The sequence below is a fragment of the Vipera berus genome (assembly GCF_964194415.1).
Source record: "Vipera berus genome assembly, chromosome: Z".
NCBI lineage: Eukaryota > Metazoa > Chordata > Lepidosauria > Squamata > Viperidae > Vipera > Vipera berus.
Genome location: NC_138205.1, coordinates 29,040,406 through 29,063,766, shown reverse-complemented (window position 1 = coordinate 29,063,766; position 23,361 = coordinate 29,040,406). Strand labels below are relative to the sequence as shown.

Below are 23,361 nucleotides of genomic sequence, written 5' to 3'. Positions count from 1 at the left end.
TATTTTGGTCTTAAAATCTAGTTCCCTGCCAAAAACAAAAACAAAAACCTAAGAGCAGATATTACCGCTGGGGAAAGGCTTCAGGAAAATCATCGGGCCTTCCTTAACAAAATAAGCAGGAAGAAATTAAACAGCTTAACCTATTTTGAAATACCGTAAATAATTACATGAAGTGGGGGCAGACAAATATTTTACAGAAAGAGAACATACTTTTTAAAAGCTATCCTATTTAAAAGTTTAAGATTTATATTTTGTTATGTTTTAGATTTTTGGGGGGGAGAGTGAGCTTTTAAGGCAATGAAGTTGAAAGAATTTCGGTTGGAATTTAACTTTCTTTTTATTGTTTGGGTCCCTCATTCAGCACAATGGGTATTGGAAGCTTATCATTGGTATTTGAGAATAGGGCAAGGAGGGAAAACCAGGTACGTTCTAAATCTGAACATGTGGTATGATTTTTGAGGACTTTTTTTTGGTTGGGGGTGCAATAAAATAATGAGGCTGAGAAACAATGGCTTGTGCTCCATGGATTTCCCACCCCTAATTGTTTTCTCTTGTATACATGCATCACTTAAGATCTTAAGCCCATGGTGAGTGGGTGTTAAATCCTTCCTTTCTTCTACCAAACCGATCAGATCACATCTATTTATCCAAACCAGTTCTAAATTTTCCAATATGGACCTCCAGTCTTACCTGGGTCGACCACGCTGTTTTTTGGCCTCATCTGTATGGCGTCCCCGTGATGGTGAGCGGCTGCGAGCACCACGGGGACTACTGGAGCTGCGCAATGTTCCTGTGGTGATCTTCTGGCCCTGGACTGCTACCGTGGCAGGTGGGATAGATGGCTGGGCATAAAGCATCCAGTCTGGGAGATTCATGCTAGTATCACTGTTGGCACGCAGCAAAGTATGTGGCACTGTAAGATTCTGATGGCCATCCCGGCGCCGGCTGGCATATTGTGGTGTCTCCTGGAAAGGGACTAAAAGGAATGATGATGTTAGTAAAAAGCTAAAAAGGAAAAACAGGGAGAGCTGATGATGACTAATGATGATGCTGCACTTTAAAATAAGCAGAAAATTCTCCTTTGAATCTGAGGAGCCAAAGCAGGGGCTTGAAAAGATTTTTGTTTTCATAGGTGAGGCTAAACTGTCTACCCTGACCCTTGCCTAACCCACTCATGAAGATACCCATTTGTTCAATGTGGATCCTGAGATCCTTCTGGCTCTTGGCTTTGCTGAGAGAGAAGAGAAGGAATTAGAGAAGAGTGAATACAACATTATGGGAGTAGCTCCTGATATGAAAGCTCTGAAAGTGGGGAATGTGAAAGGAAGACAACCCAAGGGCAAAGAGGTTGAACAGGTTTTTGCCAAAATGTCCTTTGCAGACTCTCTTTTCCCTTAGCAGGTCCCTACTCTAATTAGCTTGCAAGGTTATAGCTATGAATGGTGTACCGGCTGCATAGTAGTGCCAGTTGCAGGAGGAGGACACAAAGCTGGTTATATTCCAGCAGAAGAAGTTGACTGGAGGTGATGAATCTGCTAAATGGTACATAGGTCTGAACAGAGTGCAGAATCCTCTTAAACGGGCCCGAAGCAGGATTAATGGTAATTGGCTCTGGTGTTGCATGTTGAAAGTTTTGGTCACCAGGTTGCTGAACTTTGGTTTTACAAGGACTAGGGGGAAAAAACCTGGAAGACAGTTTGGTGAAGGCAAGGTAATTATTTGCTTGAGGAAAAACCGGTCAGGAACAACAGTGCAGCAACTAGGAACAAAGAGCTTTGCACTGAAACAATGCACTTTCTGAAATGAAAAGCACACTCTCTGTCACAGAGTCCAAAAGATGTCAAATTCCTGTCAGCAAGAAGAGCTAAGTCGCATACTAAAATCCCAGCAATACAAAACCTCAAAATAATAAGTGAAATTCCTAGCTGCTGCCATCACATTTCTTATTATTCTTGTCTCCCTAGAGATGAGGCAGCAAAAAAGAGGAACAGTACAATCCATATTTTATTATACTCATAAGGGTTTTTAATTGTGTTTATTTATGTGTGTTTATATGACTTCTAACCTATTTTACACCATAAAAATAATCCAAATACTGTATTGCCATATGCATTTAGAATGAGACAATAATTTTATAGAAAAACAAAAAGCAAGGTAAAAATCACTGGTACAAAAAGGCTTTAAGTTGCATTTAAACTGTTTCATTTCCCATTTCCCTATATCTCTCCACAAAGAACTTGGAAATGGTTAGTTTTGTCTAAGCTCTGAAAGGTTTGCTAATAATCCTTAGCTTCTCTGGAGAACTACATGCTCAGGGTTTTTATTTGTATATATAAGTTTAGAGATGTGGTGGATCAATAGCTGTAATATGTACAAAAGCAGGTAGTCCTTGTTTAGTAACCATACTTGGAACCAGCAACTCAGCTGTTAAACAAACCAGTTGCTAAGTGAAACCACAACTGCATTTGGGATCTCATTTCAACTTTCACAGACTGGATGTGAGGACTGACTGTAAAGTTACTTTTTCATTACCTTCATAACTCCAAATAGTTGCTAAATAACTCACTAAAAAGGATCACCTGTATTTTTGTAGAGCGTCCACATCAGTCTCCTTTCCTCAAATCAAACTTACCTACATCTGAATCCCGATGGCTTTTGATCAGCTCCCCCAACTCAAAATTTCCTGCAATGACTGCCACCTAAGATAGAAAGAAAATGTATCTGTGTAAACAAAGAACTTTCTTGCTCTACCTCTTTTTGTATATATTGGATAATGCGGAAGTTCAAGTGCCAAGATGCCTACCAACCCCTTCCCCTCCGAAGAGATGCACCAAGCTTCCCCAAACAGTACAACTTTAAAACCCCTGAAATCTTGTGAGATTTCAATATTCTTGCCCAAATATGAAAAGTGGCCTGAAAATGCTGCTATCTTATCTCTACATACAGGTAGTCTTTGACTTGTAACCACAATTGGGACCAGAAGGTGGTTGTAAGGTCACATGAGCATATTGCTTAGAGACAGCAATTCCAGCATTCCGTTGCTGTCATTAAACAAATTCCATTGCCCTTTAGCCAAGGATCCTCCCCAATCCAAGCCTGGGCTTGGTCCCACCCAACCCAAGATTTGGTAAGATAAGGGACTGCCTCCAACACCCCCCCCATCATCCTATCTCCCCCTCATCTCTGCTCTTTTGGCCACCCTGCACTCTGTCTTGGGACTTCTTGGTGTGTCATGGCTCTGGGACTACAAGAAGCCTGAGCACAATGCAAAGCCACATCCACCTCTGTAAGCCTCAGCTACCCCAGCAATGAGATGCAAAGCCACGTGCTTTGAGAAGCTCTAACAGCCCTGTGCAAATCCTCAGTAGCCTGGGAAGCCCCAACAGCAGCGGCCTAGGAAGCCAGCAGCATAGTGCAAACCAAAGCAGCCCAAACAGCTCCAGCAATGGGGTGCAAAGCCATAGCTATGCCAGGAAGACCCAACCACCCCAGCCTAGAGACCCTTGTTGCTCTGCATTTTGAGATGCCAGCTGACCTTTTCTATCTTCTTATTCCCACTTATTCCCATACCGCAGATGAGGTATGCCTGTTCTGACCTTACACCTGGAAGCTGCTGGACACATGAGGCAATCTTTTCCAGGTCTCATGAAGAAATTGCTGTACATGATCTTGGGAAGAAAGCCTCCTGTAGCCAGCAGTTGCCTTCTGAAGGGCCAGGCTGGGCCCAGCAGTTGGAGCAAGAAAATGGCGAAGGTCAGCTAGGGCGAGCAGGGCTTCTAGCGTGCAGGGAGTCCAAATGGCATAGATGGGGGTGAGGAGATAGGTGGGTAAAGGGAATTGAAGCCCTGCTGTAATCGTGTGATCAAATATCTAAATTTTGATCGTGTGACTGAGGTGGCTTTTGCAACAGCTGTAACTTCAGGGACCAGCTGTAAGTCCCTTTGTTCAGTTGCTGAACAAATAGTTGCTGAAGGAATGTAACTCAAGTGTCTACCTATATGAGAAATAAATACTGAAAAATCCCTAAGAAACTGGTTATTTCTCAAGAGTGGTCTTTAATTCAAGCTGGGGAAGATGACCATTCTACTTCAACACATCTGACTAATACCAGATTGGCAAAGGCTGGCAAAAGCAACATCCATGCTTACAAGGAAAGACTATATGCAGAATCTACCTTCTGATGTCTTCAATACCTTATTTTATTCCAATATCATCTGAGTCCGATGTTGAGCCAATGCTAGGGGGACATGAGTCTTTCTCAGTTTTGGAGATTTGAGACAAGGAGAGGATGGGGCTCTACTTCCTCCTCCCAATTATCTCCTAGGTCATATAGGTGGTGACACACTGGGACTGCAGTACTTGTGACAACTTTGGGGACTTTAGTGCCAAAATCAAGAATTTACAGAAACTGGCAAGATATATAATACAAATGAACCAATTTCCTTGAGGAAAAATATGAACTAAAATTGTACTGTGATGTCTGTAAATTGAGACACAGGAGTCATGACATAATTACTCCTTTTCCTAAAATATCAAATTAAATCTACAAACACCCACATTTATAGGCTCTAATGCAGAAGCACTAGAAAAGAGGGAAGGTCAGGGGCTCAGCCCTACGATGCCTGGGATCAAACTGCCAACATGCTCTGCTCTCATTCTCTCTTGGACCCAGCTCACTGCACACCTGGAAGGCAGTTTGACCATGGTTGTTCTTGATCTCTTTGTTAGCTCCTCGGTATAACAGGATTCGGGCACAGCTTTCCTGGGAGACAGAGAAGAGAGAGAGGAACAGAGCCTAAGGAGAAATACATAAGACACAGCTTCTACGTTTAGCAATTTCAGTGGACAAAGGGGAGAGTATTAGGAATGGACTTATTAGAGATGGCCTGACTTTGGTTCTTTTTACATTTCAATGCAGATTACACTTCTTAAATGTATATTATATGTATATTTTGTTATTATATTATATATTATATTTTTCTCAGAATGCTAAATGTGGCCCCCAAATTTGAACTTTTGGGGCCACATTTGGTATTCTGAGAAAAATAAAAGGCTGCCAAGGAGAGGAATCATCTGTCACAAAATGGTTGCCACAGAGAATGATGCATAGGTAAGTAAGGTAAAGGTTCCCCTGCACATGCGTGCTAGTCGTTTCCGACTCTAGGGGCCGGTGCTCATCTCCGTTTCAAAGCCGAAGAGCCAGCGCTTGTCCGAGGACGTCTCCGTGGTCATGTGGCCGGCATGACTAGACGCCAAAGGTGCACGGAACGCTGTTACCTTCCCACCGTAGTGGTCCCTATTTTTCTACTTGCATTTTTACGTGCTTTCGAACTGCTAGGTTGGCAGAAGCTGGGACGAGTAACAGGCGCTCACTCTGCTACGCGGCACTCGGGATTCGACCCGCCAAACTGCCGACCTTCTGATCGACAAGCTCAGCGTCCTAACCCACTGAGCCACCGCGTCCCACGAATGATGCATAGCCCATTACAATAGATTCATTTCATAGAAAATCACACTTAGCAAGCTAAAGACAATGGAAGGCACTGATTTCTAGTTATACCCTATATTTTACTTCCTAAAAATGTCTCTTAGTCCATCTGGGTTCAAAGACATTCAGGAAATAAACTCAGCATGGAGGTGGATTCCAATGATTCACTATGAATTACTCCCCATTAACTGAAATTAAAATTTAAAATGAAGCTGGCAAAATGAGAAGCAGAGCGTAAATGAAGTAGATTGATGATTTTGTCCCTTTTGACAATGGTAAATCCAAAGAGATCTAATTATTTTTTTCCTCTCCCTCTTCACTATTACATACCTACAATCCCTGCAATATATGAGAATTTCTCATTATATAGATAGGGCAGAGTGGGACGAGCATTTGGCAGAAGATCTTTGATCAAGGTGTGCAAGTTTTTGTAAGAAACTGCTGGTCACCTATGTGTGAGCTGGGCAGCTATATAAATTTGTTTAATAAATTAATAAATAAAATTTAAATAATCAAAATGATGGTTGTGCACATAAAAAGGCATGTTTTTCACATCGTGGCTGCCATGTTAACTTATTTGACTTCATCCCTGTGAACAGCTCTTCCTCGGATTACAATTCTGGACAGATCAGTATTTTTTCAAAGCTGAAACCTGGAAAGGAAAGCTGCATTTGGATGGAATGCAGTACTAATACTAATATTACTGGAATGCTTCCAAATTGGCCTTCACGCTGCTTTCAGTGTTCTCACCCTCACGAATATGGGAAGTGGAGGATGGGGGAGGGCAGAATCCTCTTTTGTGTTCCTCTAAACCAGGGGTCTTCAAACTCGGCCCTTTTATGACTTGGGGACTTCAATTCCCAGAATTCCTCAGCCATTCACGCTGGCTGAGGAATTCTCGGAGTTGAAGTCCACGAGTCATAAAAGGTCTTCAAACTCGGCCCTTTTATGACTTGGGGACTTCAATTCCCAGAATTCCTCAGCCAGGCATGCTGGCTGAGGAATTCTCGGAGTTGAAGTCCACGAGTCATAAAAGGGCCGAGTTTGAAGACCCCTGCTCTAAACAGTGCTTCTCAACTTGGCAGCTTTAACATGTATGAACTTCAACTCCCAGCATCCCCCTGGAGGCATGTTGACTGGAGGATTGTGGAAGCTGAAGTCCACACATTTTAAAGTTGCCAAATTGAGAAAGAACAGCTCTAAAACATAATTGTAAATGGTTGTTTCCTGTTTAGTTAAAGGAAATGTCTCATGTTAACAAATTCCAGAGCAAATGATCAATTTTACAGAAATAAATTTGGAGGTGTACACATTTAAAAGAGCCATTTGGTATAGCGGTTAAAGCATTGGACTACTAGAAACTGGAAGGCCTTGAGTTCTATCCTTCCTTAGGCACAAAGCCAGCTGGATGACCTTACAGTAGATCAGTCACTTCCTCTCAGCCTAGGAGAGAGGCAATGGCCATTTCCTTGCCAAGAAAACCATAGGGACTGGTCCAAACAATCTTTGAGAATTGGACACAACTAAATGGAAGGAAAAAAAATTAAAATAAATAAATGAACCTTCCTTTTCCATCTAACTGCAGAAAATCCCAAAGAAAGCAAATTTTTAATTTTGATCCTAGAGCCAAATAAATCCCATTCTTTAGGTGATGAATGGAAGATGATGGAAGTTAGAGAAGGAATTCACAAGGTTTCTGCTATCTACCTGATAAACTAATGAATTAAAAATATTTCTAAAACTTTGGAGGAAAGAAGATGGTATGCTGTGCATTGCACCGCTAAAGACATCAATATCTACCATGAACGTTGCTGTCATTGTTATTTTTATAATTAGCTGCTGTGTAAATGCTGCCATGACACAAAGGAAGATACAAAGAGTGGGGCTACTTAACCACAAGAGGACATACATTATAGTCACTCTTTGTAAATTATGCCTAGAATGAAAGGGTGGCTTAATTTTATATTGTCTGACATATGAGGGAAGATTGAGTGAAAAACTTTAGCAGATTTATTTTGGAGGGGAAAGAAAGCAAATGAGGAGGAGAGGAGGAGGAGGAAGAGGAGACACTGATGTTCAAATAACAGTTATAAAGTCAATCTAATTTAGTAGGTTTCATTTTATCTACTTGAATAGATTGTTGCACTTCACAATATGTGAAGAGTTATTTGCAGAAAAGATGGGCTAAGGGAATGTTAGTTTCTTGCAAAGTACTTCTGGGCACCTGACTGTATAATTCCAAAGACAATAGACAACCCACACACATTTATGGGGGTTTGACAACAATGATAGCTAGTCTTCTATCTGAGACAGAGTATAAGCTGGACCCATAGTAAAATAAGCTACCTATTTGATGCAGGTAGTCAAGGTAGCCTTTCAAATTGTACATAGAAAAATGGTTCCAACTTTACAATAATTTTTGTCTTCTATGAGACAAAATTGTCTCAGATATTTGGACAACCATTTGTCTGAAATGGTATAGGCTTTCCTGCTTAAACAAGGGGTTAGACTAGAAGACCTCAAAGATCCCTTCCAATTCTGTTATTCTGTTTATTTAAGGCGGGATGTAGGAAATTGTCCTAGCAGGTAGAAAATATGTGATTATTTCCCATGTGTGTAACCTACTGCTATATGCCATTCACAGTCATATTTTTGCAAGTTGGTGACAAAACATGTATATTGTATATTAATTAAAATATTAAACCCATTAGTTTAGAGATAAGAGGGAATTAAATTAGGAAAGTGAAGTACAAATATACACCTAGGATAATGATCAATGTGGGTATCAGCCCACTAGGTAGGAAAGACTCGGAAATCAATTCAATGTGAAGGCTAAAAATACTTGTATTGAGATTAGCTACCATAGAGAATCTTGCAAGTTTACTTGTATTCCCCCCCCCATTTCTTATACCCACTGAATTAGGGAGACCTTGGAGACAGTAAGGAGATCTGCTTGCCAATATCATCTCCAGAACATTGCTTCAGCCCCTTTTGCCTAGATAATGGTTCCTGCATATATCACTGTCATGATCATCATCCTTACTCTCTACAACAGGAGTCCTCAGCAGGAGTCCAGACTTTCAAATACTTTAAATCACTTTATTGATTAATGCTGGAGTGTAAAAATTAATCATTCTTACCTTGTTGTAGAGTGCACAGATGTGCAATGCTGTATTCCCGGATGCGTTCTGTGCACCTGGCTCAGCACCGTAAAAGAGCAGGTGTTCCAAATGCTGGGAGTTTCCATGTTGGCAGGCCTGGTACGTGGAGAAGCAGAGGTCAGGAATGGAACGTGGGGCTAGATGGTCAGATGGACAGGTGCAAGTCACAGCCACCCCCCTCAATCTTTAGACTTCGAGCCAGCCCTAGCAGGAAACACACACAGGGCATAAGATGGCTTGCTAGCTGTCTTGCCCATACAATTGAGTTACCACGCATGGAAATTTGGGATGGCTGGATTTTGAGTGGTATGTAGGACCTCACCTGGTGTATTTCTTGCCAGCCATTCTCATCAGTGGTGCCAATGTAGGCTCGATTGTACAGCAGAAGTTCACAGCAGTGTGGGTCACCTCCAACCATAGCTGTATGGTAGAGTGGGGTCAGCCCCCGGCGGTCCTTATAATTGGGGGAGCCACCCAGGTCCAAGAGCGCCTGTGTAAGCCAAGGAAAAAATATAGCTGAGCAATGGCAGCATCAGTCTTACTTTACTTCCTATCCTGAGTGAAGTCAAACTTGCTCTGTGGCAATTTTGGGGCATCAAGCAGCGTTTAGTGGTAACACATCAACCAGACCATGTTTTTCTTACTTTTATTTTTAAAATCCATTATTTCAACTCACAATGCCTCCAGAAGTTGTGGGTACTTCAACATTGGAGGTTTTTAAGAAAAGATGGGACCAACAGTTTGTCTGAAATGGTATAAGATTTGAACTAGAAGACCTCCAACACCCATTCCAACTCTGTTATTCTGTTAACTCTTTCCCTTTTGTGAAAGGATCCCAGGATGAAATCAAAAGTTTGCTTCCAAGGGTGTCTTCTGAAAAATGACCTATCATCTCAGCCATAGGCTTCTCTATCATTTCTCCAAAACTGCAATAAATAACTTTCACTTTCCCAAGTATATTAAACCCAGAATCTCTTGATTATTATCTCTTACCAAGTATGTTCTATCAATCTGCTGATGAAAAAAATTACCCATTATACTGGAGTATTATAATTGTTTTTTATCTTAATTTTGTGTGCTATCCACTTACCTGTTGAGTTAGGCAGAATTTATTATGCTTGCACCTTAAGCAGGCACCCAGCACCTTGGTATATCACACAAATCCTGACACATATTGTAAGTATGTCAACTAGGGATGTGTATTTAGAGCAAAAATGCTAGATCTTCAGGGTCTTTTTTAAAAAAATATATTCATATTATAAAAGGCTCAATATGCATTATTAACCGAGTATGCCAATAGACAGGAAATAAAAAGGTTGCTTTGGATCTTTATGTGCTCCTTTCACATTTGCCATAATTTCTGAGCACAAGTTAGCATTTGACTTTACCATGAGGGCCGAATAGTGGTGAGAACAGACAGCTTTGTGAACTGCTGTGGCTCCATCTCTTGCCCGGAAATCTATGTGGGCACCGCCAAGGCACAGTAGTCGGATCACATCAATGGTTCCATCTAACTGGGCAGCCAAGGTCAAAGGTGTTTCTGCAGAGAAAACCTTGCATTACTACTGTGGAGAAGGATGTTGTGTAGCTGGCATCCAAACTCATCCTTTCCTCCCTCTTTGTGACTCCCAGATAACACTTACCACCAGTATCAGAATCATGATAGTTTGGATCAAGTCCTTTGTCCAGGAGCCGTGCCACTTTTTCAGCTGCTCCATGTTGCACATATTCCAGGAACTTCTTCAAACCCGTCTGGGGAAAGATTTGTCAGGGATAACCAATGAGGATTGGGAGAGATGGGACGGAAAAGGGCAATGTAGGTTTAAAAGAGGAATAAGGCTGAGCTGGACCAAAAGCTCAAACCATTTATAACTTCTTGAGGCTGGATAAATTTTAGTTTAAAAAAGAACAACCTGTCCCCAACAATCTTCTCATCTATACTGGAGGCTAAAACAGATAGGGAATGGTTGCTGGAATTGGGTATGTCTAGTTTAACGAAGAGAAGGGTGAGGGGCTGCCACAAAGAAGAGGGAGTCAAGCTATTCTCCAAAGCACCTGAAGGCAGGACAAGAAGCAACGGATGGAAACTAGTTAAAGAGAGAAGCAACTTAGAACTAAGGAGAAACTCCCTGCCTCCAGAAGTGGTGAATGCTTCAACACTGGAAGTTTTTAAGAAGAGACTGGACAGCCATTTGTCTGAAATGGTATAGGGTCTCCTGCCTGAGCAGGGGATTGGACTAGATGACCTCCAAGGTCCCTTCCTACTACTACTACTTATTATTACTATTATTATTACTATTATTATTACTATTATTATTACTATTATTATTACTATTTATTATTATTATTATTATTATTATTATTATTATTATTATTATTATTATTATTATTATTATTATTATTATTATTGTTTGCGGAGTTCCTCAGGGGTCGGTCCTCTCGCCTCTCCTGTTCGACATCTATATGAAGCCTCTGGGTGAGATCATTTGTGGTTTTGGAGTTGGGTATCATCAGTATGCTGATGATACCCAGCTTTTTATTTCGACCCCAAACCACCCCAGTGATGCCCTTGACGTGATGTCCCGTTGCCTGGAGGCGGTCCGGGTCTGGATGGGGAGGAACAGGCTTCGGCTCAATCCTGACAAGACTGAGTGGCTGTGCGTGCCGGCATCTCGGGAAACTCAGATCATTCCATCTCTTACTATGGGGGGTGAGTCATTACCCCCCGTAGATAGGGCTCACAACTTGGGAGTCCTCCTAGATTCACAACTTTCTTTAGAAGATCATATAGTAACTGTGACTAGGGGGGCCTTCGCCCAGGTTCGCCAGTTGCGGCCCTATCTAGACTGGGATGCTTTGCGTACAGTCACTCATGCGCTCGTGACCTCTCTGTTAGACTACTGCAACGCTCTCTACATGGGGCTGCCCTTGAGGACCACTCGGAGGCTCCAACTGGTGCAGAATGCAGCCGCGAGAGTTGTGTTGGGGGTCTCCCGATACTCCCATGTTACACCTCTGCTCCGTGAGCTGCATTGGCTTCCAGTTGCCTTCCGGGTGAGTTTCAAGGTGCTGGTAATGACCTACAAAGCCCTACATGGCATGGGTCTGGAGTACCTTAGGGAGCACCTGCGGCCGGCATCAACTTCCCTCCGCCCAGTGCGCTCCCACAGAGAGGGCCTCCTCAGGGTGCCACCGGTCAGAGAATGCCAACTGGTGGCCCCCAGGGGGAGGGCGTTCTCTGTGGGTGCGCCTGACCTGTGGAACAGTTTACCGGTTGAGCTCCGGATGGCTCCCGACCTTCGCTCCTTCCGACATGATCTAAAAACCTATTTGTTTGAACAAGCCGGCCTGGTCTGATGGGTTTGGGTTTTAATTATTGTTTTTTAAGTAATTTATTTATTGTATTTGGGCACTGTGATTTAATCTGTTTTTAATTTTTGTATTTTTGTATTTTGGTATTTATTGCCCTGTTCACCGCCCTGAGTCCTTCGGGAGAAGGGCGGTATACAAATTAAATAAAATAAATAAATAAATAAATAAATTATTATTATTAATTATTATTATTAATTATTATTATTTATTATTATTATACACGTTAGAGCAAACAACTGTCTTCTACTAGAAGCTTCATTTTACTTTTTACCTGAATTATGTGTGTGTTTGCCTCCAACATTTACTAAAAAGCTTAGTAAAACTTGCCTTAAGATTAGTAAAGGTTTAACTCCTTTATTTTGGAATTTGTTAAAAATAAGAACATTTCAGAGCTCAAAACAGGCAATCTGCTGCAAAATTCTGGCAATATTTTGGGGATGTTCAAAGACGGTGCAGGAGCTATAGGTTGCTTGCCCCTTACTAAGCAGAAACATCTGCTAGCTGGTATTCTTCTTTGTATTAAGTCTTATTAATGCAGTCATGTCAATACAGAGACCAAATAACCAGCCTGATCTTTTCTTCTTATTAATCTGCCAGGAGGCTAGTACATCTTAAAAGGAGTAGGGAAGATTAAGTAAAAAGCAAGCTCTTTATACTTTGTCTTATTTGCATAATAGACACCTAAAAGGACACACCAACTTTGCATATTGGATGATAATTCAAAAAGTTGGGATTTTTACAGCCAATTTAGATTCTCTCCAGATCCTGACTTTTTTATTCTTACATAGAACTTTAGAAAACTCACTCTCTTTTCTCACCTTTGTGTGGAGTTTTGCTAGCTGCTTCTCATCTAGGTTAGTTTGCTTGTATACTCGAGTCTTGTAGCGGAACTGAAAAGAAGATGACAATAAGGGGACCATAGATGAGGGGGAGGGGGCATTTACTGCAGCTATACACAGAATGGATACATTTGCAGCCTCAGGTAAAACATTTGTTGTTGTTAGTTGCGAAGTCGTGTCCGACCCATCGCGACCCTATGTACAACGTTCCTCCAGGCCTTCCTGTCCTCTACCATCTTCTGGAGTCCATTTAAGCTCACGCCTACTGCTTCAGTGACTCCATCCAGCCACCTCATTCTCTGTCGTCCCCTTCTTCTCTTGCCCTCAATCTTTCCCAGCATTAGGCTCTTCTCCAGTGAGTCTCTACTTCTCATCAGGTGGCCAAAGTATTTGAGTTTTAGCTTCAGGATCTGGCCTTCCAAAGAGCAGTCAGGGTTGATCTCCTCTAGGACTGACCGGTTTGATTGCCTTGCAGTCCAAGGGACTCAAGGTAAAACATGAATTAATGTAAATACACCTGATGATTTCTTCCTCCTACACAGATGCTACCCATTCATGGCTTGTTTGAAAGCTAATATCTAATTCAACTGAATGGCACAATTCTGCAAATTTAAAACAAATCATGGATTCCTTCTCTGGCATCACAAGACAGCAGACACAAAAAACCTTGATGGATTGCTTACATGTGTGTAATCACAGTTGTTGCCTAAACATTTCCAGAATCCTCATAAGTATCTGTTTGATTTGGGCAGTTGCCACCTTTCTTCCCTGTACTGACGCTCTCCCTCCATACATTAATTTTCTTGGAGTGACACTTTTAATTGGCATCAAATGATCAGGTCCAATTTTTAATTTCCAATAATGTCCAACAAATAGTTCTGCCCTAAGGCAGAAAATCAAAAGCACAGCTGGATCCAGCAGGTCTGGGCTATTGGCTGTACATCCCTCCAGTATTTCTCGACTTTACCTAAGTCTAAAGCCATACCTGGTTTTTTTAGTTCAGAATTACACAACTTGTAGGCTGCATATAAACTCTGGTACACGTTTTGCAGCCCCCAAAGGCACCTCCACCACATCAATCCCAGAAAGAAATTTGGCCTGCTTTTGGGAGTGGCTGGGAGGCGGGGGGGGGGGGGTGCCTTAAGCTTAAGATTTTTTCAATCCATTCCATCCCTTTAACTATCACTGATACCCTCCCGTCCAATAAATTAGAGTATTTTTTCAGGTATGGGGTTTACCCACTAGAAAGAGGCATCTGCAGGGAAGGTCAAGAGTAGGCAAATGACAAAAGGCACATCGTACTAATCTGATGCAAATTCCACTGCATGCTGCTGAATGAATTCTGCAGGATGAAATGTGTGAGAAATACTGAATTCATAACACTATATGGGCTTTTAGCATTGTCAAACTCAATTTCATTGAGGGCCGCATCAGCACTGCGGTTGCCCTCAGAGGGCCAGGTGGCTATGGCCAGGGTGGGTGTGGCCTACTGGGTGGGCATGGTTAGAGTGCGTATGGCCTACTGGGTGGGTGTGGCCAGCTCTACATCGTTCGCATCAAGGGTGCCTATGGGGGCCTGGGCAGGAGTGGGACAGATCTGAGGGTCTCTGGCAGAAGAAGGGTCTCTGGGCCAGGGCCAAGGCAGTGGGGGCCGTTCCCTCACTGTTTCCAAGGTGGCTTCGCGAGCCACATGAAACCACTTTGCGGGCCATATCCGGGCCCCGGGCCTTGTGTTTGACATGTCTGATTTATGTACACATTTCTGTGAGTGCCTGTAGTTAGAAAAAAGAATCTCCAGTTCCAGTTCCTCTGAGCATTAAGCTTTAATTTCCATAGATCTGAAAGAAATACATCATCTTTGAATATTCATATGATTCAGTACCTCCCACCCTTCAAGAAATGACTCAAGACAACTCTATACTTCCAGACCTTACCTAATTTACCACTTTCCCTCTGTTGTTTTACCTTGTCCTTCCCACTCTCCTGCACTTCATGAATCTGATTAATCATATGGCAAGTTTACAGGCAAGGATTCCTTACTGTTAATTTGATTATGACCAGTCTTTCAATCTCATTGAAGGTCTTAACAGGACTTATGCATGACTAACTTCTAGATCCAAACCTTAATGGGCTATATTTCACTGTAGTTTAATAGAAGGCAGTTACAGTTCTGGAAAACACATCCAATTTTTATCCTATATTTCATAATTTTTCAAAACTCTTCCACACTGTAGATCAGTTTTTTTGTGGATCCAAGGATTGTCAGGATGATAGATACTGTACATAATCTTGGATATCCAGCTAAGGTTAGATATATTTAATGCATTGTTCTTTAATCTTGAAAAAGCTCTATTCCTATTATGGGTGTAAAGGAAATAGATAAATGCTTAACAGCATTGTGTTTTAGTTATTGTAATTATAAAAAAACAATGGCTGACATTAGGTCTGTGAAGCAACTGGCAAACAAGAGAAAATTTGCACATACAGGTTGTCCTCAACTTACAACAATTCATTTAGTGACCGTTTGAAGTTACAACAGTACTGGGAAAAGTAACTTATGACAGTTTTTCACACTTATGACACTTATGACAGTCATGTGATCAAAATTTGGACATCTGCCAATTGACTAATATTTATTATGGTTGCAGTGTCCCAAGGCCATGTGATCCTCTTTTGCGACCTTCTGCCAAGCAAAGACAATGGGGAAGCCAGATTCACTTAACAATCATGTTATTAACTTAACAACTGCGGTGATTCACTTAACAACTGTATCAAGAAAGGTTATAAAATGGGGCAAAACTCATGTAACTGTCTTGTTAGCAACAAAAATTTTGGGCTCACTAGTTAAGTCAAGGACTACTTATACAATGAAATATTTTTTAAAAAACTGCAGAGCCTGATGAAGGCTTAATGGACATAAAAGGTAAAGGTTCCCCCGCACATACGTGCTAGTCGTTTCCAACTCTAGGAGCCGGTGCTCATCTCCGTTTCAAAGCCGAAGAGCCAGCGCTTGTCCAAGGATGTCTCCGTGGTCATGTGGCCGGCATGACTAGACGCCATAGGCGCACAGAACACTGTTACCTTCCCACCGTAGTGGTCCCTATTTTTCTACTAGCATTTCTATGTGCTTTTGAACTGCTAGGTTGGCAGAAGCTGGGACGAGTAACAGGCGCTCACTCTGTTACGCGGCACTCGGGATTTGACCTGCCAAACTGCTGACCTTCTGATCGACAAGCTCAGCATCCTAACCCATTGAGCCACCGCGTCCCTTATTTAATGGACATATTATAATATAAAATCCTGTGTGAAGCCTTTCCTTTTCTACATGCTATTTAGAGATTATCATAGAGGAACGGGAAGGAAATCAGCTCACCCTGAGAATCCATGCCTCAGTAAGTCAAGCCAGATGGTTACAGATATAGATAGTCCTTGTTTAGTAACCCCAGTTGGGACTGGCAACTCGGTCATTAAATGAAGTAAATAAAACATCATTCTTTTACAATCTTGCTTCAGCTTTTCTTTGCAACAGACTTGTGAAGGTCATAAATGTGAGGACTTTTTCATTACCGTTATGTAACTGGAAACAGTTGCTAAACAAGACTTTTGCTAAATGAAGACTACCTGTATTTACATCACGGGTGTCAAACTTGCCGCATCACTTGATGTGACACGATGATGCAACCAGCTCATGGGCTGGCAGTTTGACACCCGATTTACATCTATAGGGGAAAAATGGATAACCTATAGCCAAAGTGCACATTTCTGACTTCTGCAAATTATACCAAATTTCAGCAATCTTCAGTTTTACTGAAACTTTTCTCATCAAGTTTCAGTAAAAATGGAAAAAGTGGAGTATAGTCCTTGATTTAGATTTTACAGATCATTTCTTCCCACATATCCCTTCCCCCCAAACACACACATACAAGTCCCAGGAAATACAAGTCCTGCCCATTTTGATGATAGTAAAAGACTGTTGCCTCAATTCTTACCACCTTTTATTTTATTGGCATAGTGGCCATGGCTACTAAAAAATTCCCCCAGGTTTGAAAGTTCTCAATCTGGTAAGTTTATCATTCTCCCCAAGACATGAATGCATTGGTGAGTAAGGAAATCTCTGGTGGAGAGCAAAAAAATCAGTGGGGCCTCCAGGACAGGCCCCCTATAAAAGAAAAATATGAGTTAGATGGCTGGAAAAAGTCGCTAATATGCTCCATTTAAAAGCCCTAATACAATTCCCTTTCATAGAAGCAAGCTGAACCAACTACCCATTATCTTGGGGATTCATAGCCAATAGGAGCAGTGGAACACAGAGACTTGTTCCACACTGACTTCACAGCTACATCGGTTCACTACAAGGCTAGGCAACGAAATACTCGGTACTTTAAAATCAACTTGGCTGGCCAGCACAGTGCTTTTATTTTATGTGCAATTATTGACTAGCTGTCAACAATCAACAAGGAGAAGAAATGATAGCTTCGCTCCTAGTAGTAGTAAGAATAATAAGAAACAAAGGTGAATCAAGTGATTGAAGCCTCGAGAGGAAGGAAACCAGAGCCAAAAATATCATCTTGCCTAGGAACTATTTAGATTAGAAATGCTTCTCAAGTTGGTGATGATGTAAGCAGCCTTTCCTAGTCTGGGATTTTGCAGATAGTGGACAACTGTATGCATATGGATGGCCCCCGACCTCCGCACCTTCCGGCGCGAATTAAAAACTTATCTGTTCCAGCAGTCCGGCCTGGCCTGAATAGATATTTATAGCTCTAATCTGGGGTCCCAGTTTGTATTTTACTATTGTTTGTTTTCACTATTGTTCATTCTGTATGCCTACCTTATTCTGTACACCGCCCCGAGTCCCTCGGGAGAAGGGCGGTTTATAAAAACAAATAAATAAATAAAATAAATAAATAAAATATATCGTTATTTGTTTTTTTAAAAAAATAAACTACCAGTTCTCTCCCATAATGCTCATTCCTCTCTGACAAAAGTGTGCTGTCAAATAAGCAGCAGCCTTACCTCAAGATAGGGTACCCCCTTTTCAAAACTCTGTGGGTACTCGCGCAAGAGTCGCTCTTCATCTAGGAATTTCGCATCCCGGCCATTGGTGGCTGGCTGGAAGAGTCCATAATTTAGAACATCTTTGAGGCTTTCGTTGAGGGTGCAGAGAATTTGTTGTTTTGCCACCCAAATGGCTGCATCAGGGTTGAAACGTAGGCATTTCTAAAGCAGAAACAGGCCATGCAGGAGAAGGGTGTGGATAGAAAGCAAAACAATTCTATCAAATTGGCCCCAAATAATAGATGATTCTGCCCCAATGGAGCACTGTGTGTCCTATAATAATACTTTTTAGCCTTTTTCTTTTCTGGGATACACTTAGCTAAACTTGCTTGATCTGAAGTAGCTAAGCTGGGCCAGTCTAGTTAGTAGGGCCACGGAGAGCTTTGGGTATGATTTCAAAAAGGCATTTTGGAGCATGTGGGAACATAAAAATAGAACCCATCTGCTGCACACACACAATCCAGGGAAAAGGCCCAGCTGCTTAAAACAGCTTGTGTCCCTGAACACTTAGAAGCACCTTTCTGAAACTCAACCTAAAGCACAAACAGCCCTACTGGTCTGTACTTAGATGGGAGACCTCTAGGCAATATCAAGATTAAAGGCTAGATTTTTGGAAGAAGCTATGGATGCATTCATGATATTATTAGGAATTCATCTCAATCTGGAAGAAATTTACTTTAATAACTTTAATAGATTGAGCAGGCCACACAGTCTCACTGATACAAAGAATTTCTGAATTCAATTAAGCCATTTTTAATGAGAAGGGCATCAAGCAGGGGAGAACTTAATCTTGGCCAGCCTCTGTCCATAGCCAGAAATGTTCCAATAAGGAGTCTGGGAATACTATATTGTGACAGAAAAACAATCCATGTCAGCTGTGGCTTAGAAGTAGTTTACATTTATACTGAACTTATTTAGGTGTATTAAATAAGAATTAATACAATGTTATTTTAATGCCACCACTTCTCAATTATTCTATTGTGTTTGCATTCAACCTTTGCTTCGGTCATTTTGCAGAATATGAACTTTTCCTCATATGTCCATAAACAAAACAGAAAAATTTGTATTCTTAATTGAAACTCATTGTTCAATTAAGGCACTTGCTGCCTTTCCCATGGAGGTCAACTCTTATGGATCTTCTAAAATGATGGCCTGGGGCAGCTCCAGCCGTCATTCTAATTTTTTAATATAGTCTTTAACACTGAGCAGTAGCCCATGGGTGGTACTATCAAAAGTGCCAGCATTTGTTCAGAAAAATTGCTATCACCCCTGTAGTGATATATCTACTGAGTTTCCCTCCGATGTCTCCATTTTGATGGAAGGTGTAGGCCAACATATAAAGAAAGGCTGCTGCGAACAGTGGTAGTTTAGACTTTAGATATAATGAAAATAGTGGGTCTGTCTTTAAATAGTTATTTGTTTTAATATTGCTTATATCAAAACATGAGCAATTCCAGGGCCTTTCCATTCATTTTGGGCACCAGGATTCTGCTCGTATTTTCCCATAATTTCCTCTCACTGTCCTACTGTATCAGCTTCTTTGTGTTAGTGTTTTCTATGTGTTCCATCATTTGTTTAGTGCTCATAGTAGATGTGAAAATGCAATAGTAGCAGTAGCTATGTAAGGGAAACTATGTCAGATCTATCTATCCCAGAGGTAGGCAACCTTGGCTCTTTTATGACTCGTGGACTTCAACTCCCAGAATTCCTGAGCCAGCTGTTGGCTCAGGAGTTCTGGGAGTTGAAGTCCACGAGTCATAAAAGAGCCAAGGTTGCCTACCCCTGATCTATCCCATCAGGACTAGCAAGAGAGGCATATTGCAGGTCCCATTTATGAAAGAGTATCATCTACTGGTAGTGGGACACAGGGAAAAAAGTCCTCCTCTATTGGGGCACCCAACCTGTACAACAAACTTTTGCCCTGGATCTTGGACTGGCCCTGGCTCTCCTAGCTTTTAGGAAGACCCTGAAGATATGGCTCTGCTGCCATGCTTGAAGGACCAGCAATGGTGGGGAGAACTCCTGTAATGGCTGTGTCGAACTGATGTAGGATGCATTCTACCACTGATCATGATTTTTTAAAAAATTGATTATGGATTGTTTTTATATGTTTGCATATGACTAGTCCATGGTTAACAACAATAAATTGCAATTAGAATTTCCACTGCTAAGTAATGCAGTTGCAAGGCGCAATGTCAAATGACTACAATGTCAAATGACTACATCGCTTAGCAATGGTATCCCAAGACTTCCAGTTGCTGTCATTAAGCAAGGATTGTGGGTCATTAAGCAAGTCCCAGGCTACTTGCAACACGCCAGAAGTCAGTTAAAGTGCAGTATGAGGCACAGCACGTGGTATGCTTGGAGATGATTGCTGCAAGGCAGGGGAGGGTGGTTGAAGGTTCACCAAGTTGCAGTGTGAGTATAGCAAAGGAATTGCTGCTGGGCAAATTATAGGAGTGATCTGTGACCTTTCCTGCCATCTTCCCCATTGACTTTGCTTATGAGAATCTGGCAAGGAAGATTGCTAATGGCGATCATGTCTGTGGGACAGAGCAGCCATTGCAAGTGTGAGTCAGTTGCCAAGTGTCCAAATCACAATCAAATGATCACAGCTTTGCTGGGACAGCTGGAACTTTGAAGAACAGTGAAAAGTATGAACGTAGCTTTGAGCAGTCACTAAATGAGTGGTTGTTAAATGAGGACAACCTGTACTGGTTTCTTACTTGGTTTTATTAGACTGTTTTTACCTGCTGGGGGCTGCCCAGAGTCACTTAGTTGAGGTGGGCAGCCATACAAATCAAACAAATGAATGAATAAAGCAGAAAAGTCTGAAGAATTCAGTCCTTCTGTCAAATGATAGAAGCATCAGTGAGCCATCATCACAAGCTCCACATCTTTTGTATATATATGCAGTGTCTTGGAGCTCCACCATGGTGGTACATTGCTGCTTTCATCACTCCCCCCTCCCCCTCCCCCCCCACGCAATTCCCTCCACTTCTGTGGATGCTTTCTGATCTGATTGTAGCAGGAAAAATAAGGGAAATTTTATGCTGTGAATGCATCCCTTATTTCAGGTACAGAAAATTAACTGCTATATTGCAGTTCTAACACAATCTTCCTCAAAATGGCATTTTCCTTATGTTTGCATGACAAATCTTACTCCCAGCAAAGATCTGCCTGTGGATGATTGATCTTTTGATGGTTTTGTATATCCAGAAGGTGCCTGATTGGGAAAGCCTGTTATGTATTATGAATTATAGGATTTAACCAAAATGTATACTTGAACCAAATAGGACTGGACATTTCTGCCTTTTGCTCCCTATACATTTTATTCATTCTGTCGATTTCTTGATGCACCTTAGTATCAAGAAGAGGTTTCTCTTTCCAACTTCCCTTGCAGTTTACATCTCCTTCTCTCAGTGCTAAGACATCCAGGGTCAGAACTGGGGAGCAGGGGAAGGTAAGAAGGGACAATCAGCAAGACACATGCTGGCAACTCTATCCTGGTTTCCATGGTCACAACAATTTGTGATCTCTAGCAACGGTTTCCATGGTTGCCCCATGAATAGAAGTGGGGCCCAAACTGAACATTGGCAGGGCATGGGTTTAAAGAGAGACTAAAAATTTCTGGATGGGTAGAGAGAATGTAACCAGCGGGTCTGTCTTCTCCAGAGTGATAATGATCAACCTACTTGGAAATTCTTTGTGACAACAACCTGGTGGATATGTTTATATTTTACAAACACACACACTGCTATATACTAGAGTAGGCAGGCATCCTGTATGTATGCACTATGAAGTCTATTTAGAACACAGTGTTAAAGAACAGAGAAATTAACTGGGTTAAATGAAAGAGAACAAGATTATTTTACACAGCTATTAATAAATTACAAAACAGAAGCCACAAATCTTCCATTTGTAAAACAGTTGATTGACCCTGTACTCTCTGAAACCAACCTGTATGTTCTTAGTTTTCAATGCCGAGGAAAATGACAATCTTTAATTACTAAGTTTACATGGCATGTTTGATAAATAGCAGTGGTATATAACTTTCTCCCCTGGTTTCATGTGGTATCTACTAGATGGACCCTCTTTGATGTTGGGTCTCCAACTATGGTGGCCAGCAGCAGCTGTGAATGACTAGGGATGGTAGCTTTCATGTAACGTCTCCAAATATCTCAAAGTGGCATTGCAGGAAATAAAAATAGTAGCTCTTAAAACTCAATTATGTTTATGAAGAAAAGCTAATGTGCTAAGGTTTGCTGGATAATTAGCATCCTGATAGCTGTCCAAGATCTCTGTCCAAAACAGCTGTCCGCCATGTGTTTCTTGTGCTTTATTTTCCAAAAGAGAACTCCAGATGATACTTATTCCAAATAGAAGAGGAAATTTGCTATGTTTACCCTATGTTAACAGAAAGGCATCCATATGTGCTTAGGCAGTTGTTATCTCTCATAATCTTAGTTTTGGTATTATACCTTTTGGGATTGAATCTTGGTTTAGATTCAAGACCCAATGCATATGGACCTTTGCATTGAGATTGAGGACTCAGAGAGATTAGAATTGATAGTAATTGATAGGCTGGAAGAGGAGACAGACTGAAAAAAAGGTCTGTAATATAATAGAGACTGATTTAAGGTTCTTTAAAGATTGTGTGATCAGCTCATTGCAATAAATTCCTTCTGAAAGTAATGAACATTACAGGCTCTTACCAAGTCTTCTCCAGCTTAACTCCTAATTTTGACTACAGCAAATTATAATTTCTGGAATTCAAATCAAACATATGCAGAGAGCACTACATTGAAAAAAACAACTCTAGGGTATAATTATATTTTTAAATTCTTAATAAAAAAATATAATGTGATTGAAAAAAAGGAAATGATAATTTGGATCTAATTGTCTCCTCCTGTTATATTTTTTTTCCACATGGTTCTGACTCTACCCCTAATTTCACTCAGCTAGCTTTTCTTGGGGCTTGTAACATCATTGTCACCTCACAATCTCCTGGAAGAAGATGAGATAATAAGCTAGAAAAATCTAGAATGTATACGTATATGGAATATGTGGAGAATTTCATAGCAGCTCACATCAGCACATGCAGTTGCACATAATAAAAGCAAAAGCATTTCTTAGATGCTCAGAGATGGTGAGGGCAGCTGTACAAAGAAACTGTAATGGGAGAGGAGGGGAAGGGAAGCATGTTTTGCCTAGATCTGCAGTTGTCTCTCCATATCAAAGGGCTGCTGGATGAAAGTACAGGCAGTTGTGGCAGTGTCCTTGTTTTATTGCTAATGAAGCAAAAAAGTAATATGTTTCTTTTATTGCTGAGTTCAGGGTGAATTCAGTCCTGTATTAATTACTTCTCAAAGGACAGTGTTGGACTTGGTAAGGGACTAAAAATGGAAGTTTAATCTTCTTTTATCTATCTATATTTCTTGTG

At 41.3% G+C, this 23,361-nt stretch overlaps 1 protein-coding gene across 1 annotated transcript in view; it reads right to left on the bottom strand.

Annotated features, from left to right (window-relative positions):
• Positions 1 to 23,361, bottom strand: part of SHANK1 (SH3 and multiple ankyrin repeat domains 1) — a gene marked incomplete at its 5' end in the record, with an annotated part of 68,072 nt that overhangs the window by 43,774 nt on the left and 937 nt on the right. The window contains 9 exons of the mRNA XM_081344715.1: positions 691 to 976; positions 2,633 to 2,699; positions 4,685 to 4,762; positions 8,629 to 8,745; positions 8,972 to 9,139; positions 10,038 to 10,189; positions 10,293 to 10,401; positions 12,840 to 12,911; positions 17,877 to 18,080. Coding sequence (XP_081200841.1) covers positions 691 to 976; positions 2,633 to 2,699; positions 4,685 to 4,762; positions 8,629 to 8,745; positions 8,972 to 9,139; positions 10,038 to 10,189; positions 10,293 to 10,401; positions 12,840 to 12,911; positions 17,877 to 18,080 — 1,253 coding nt within the window. The remainder of the gene's footprint in view (positions 1 to 690; positions 977 to 2,632; positions 2,700 to 4,684; positions 4,763 to 8,628; positions 8,746 to 8,971; positions 9,140 to 10,037; positions 10,190 to 10,292; positions 10,402 to 12,839; positions 12,912 to 17,876; positions 18,081 to 23,361) is intronic.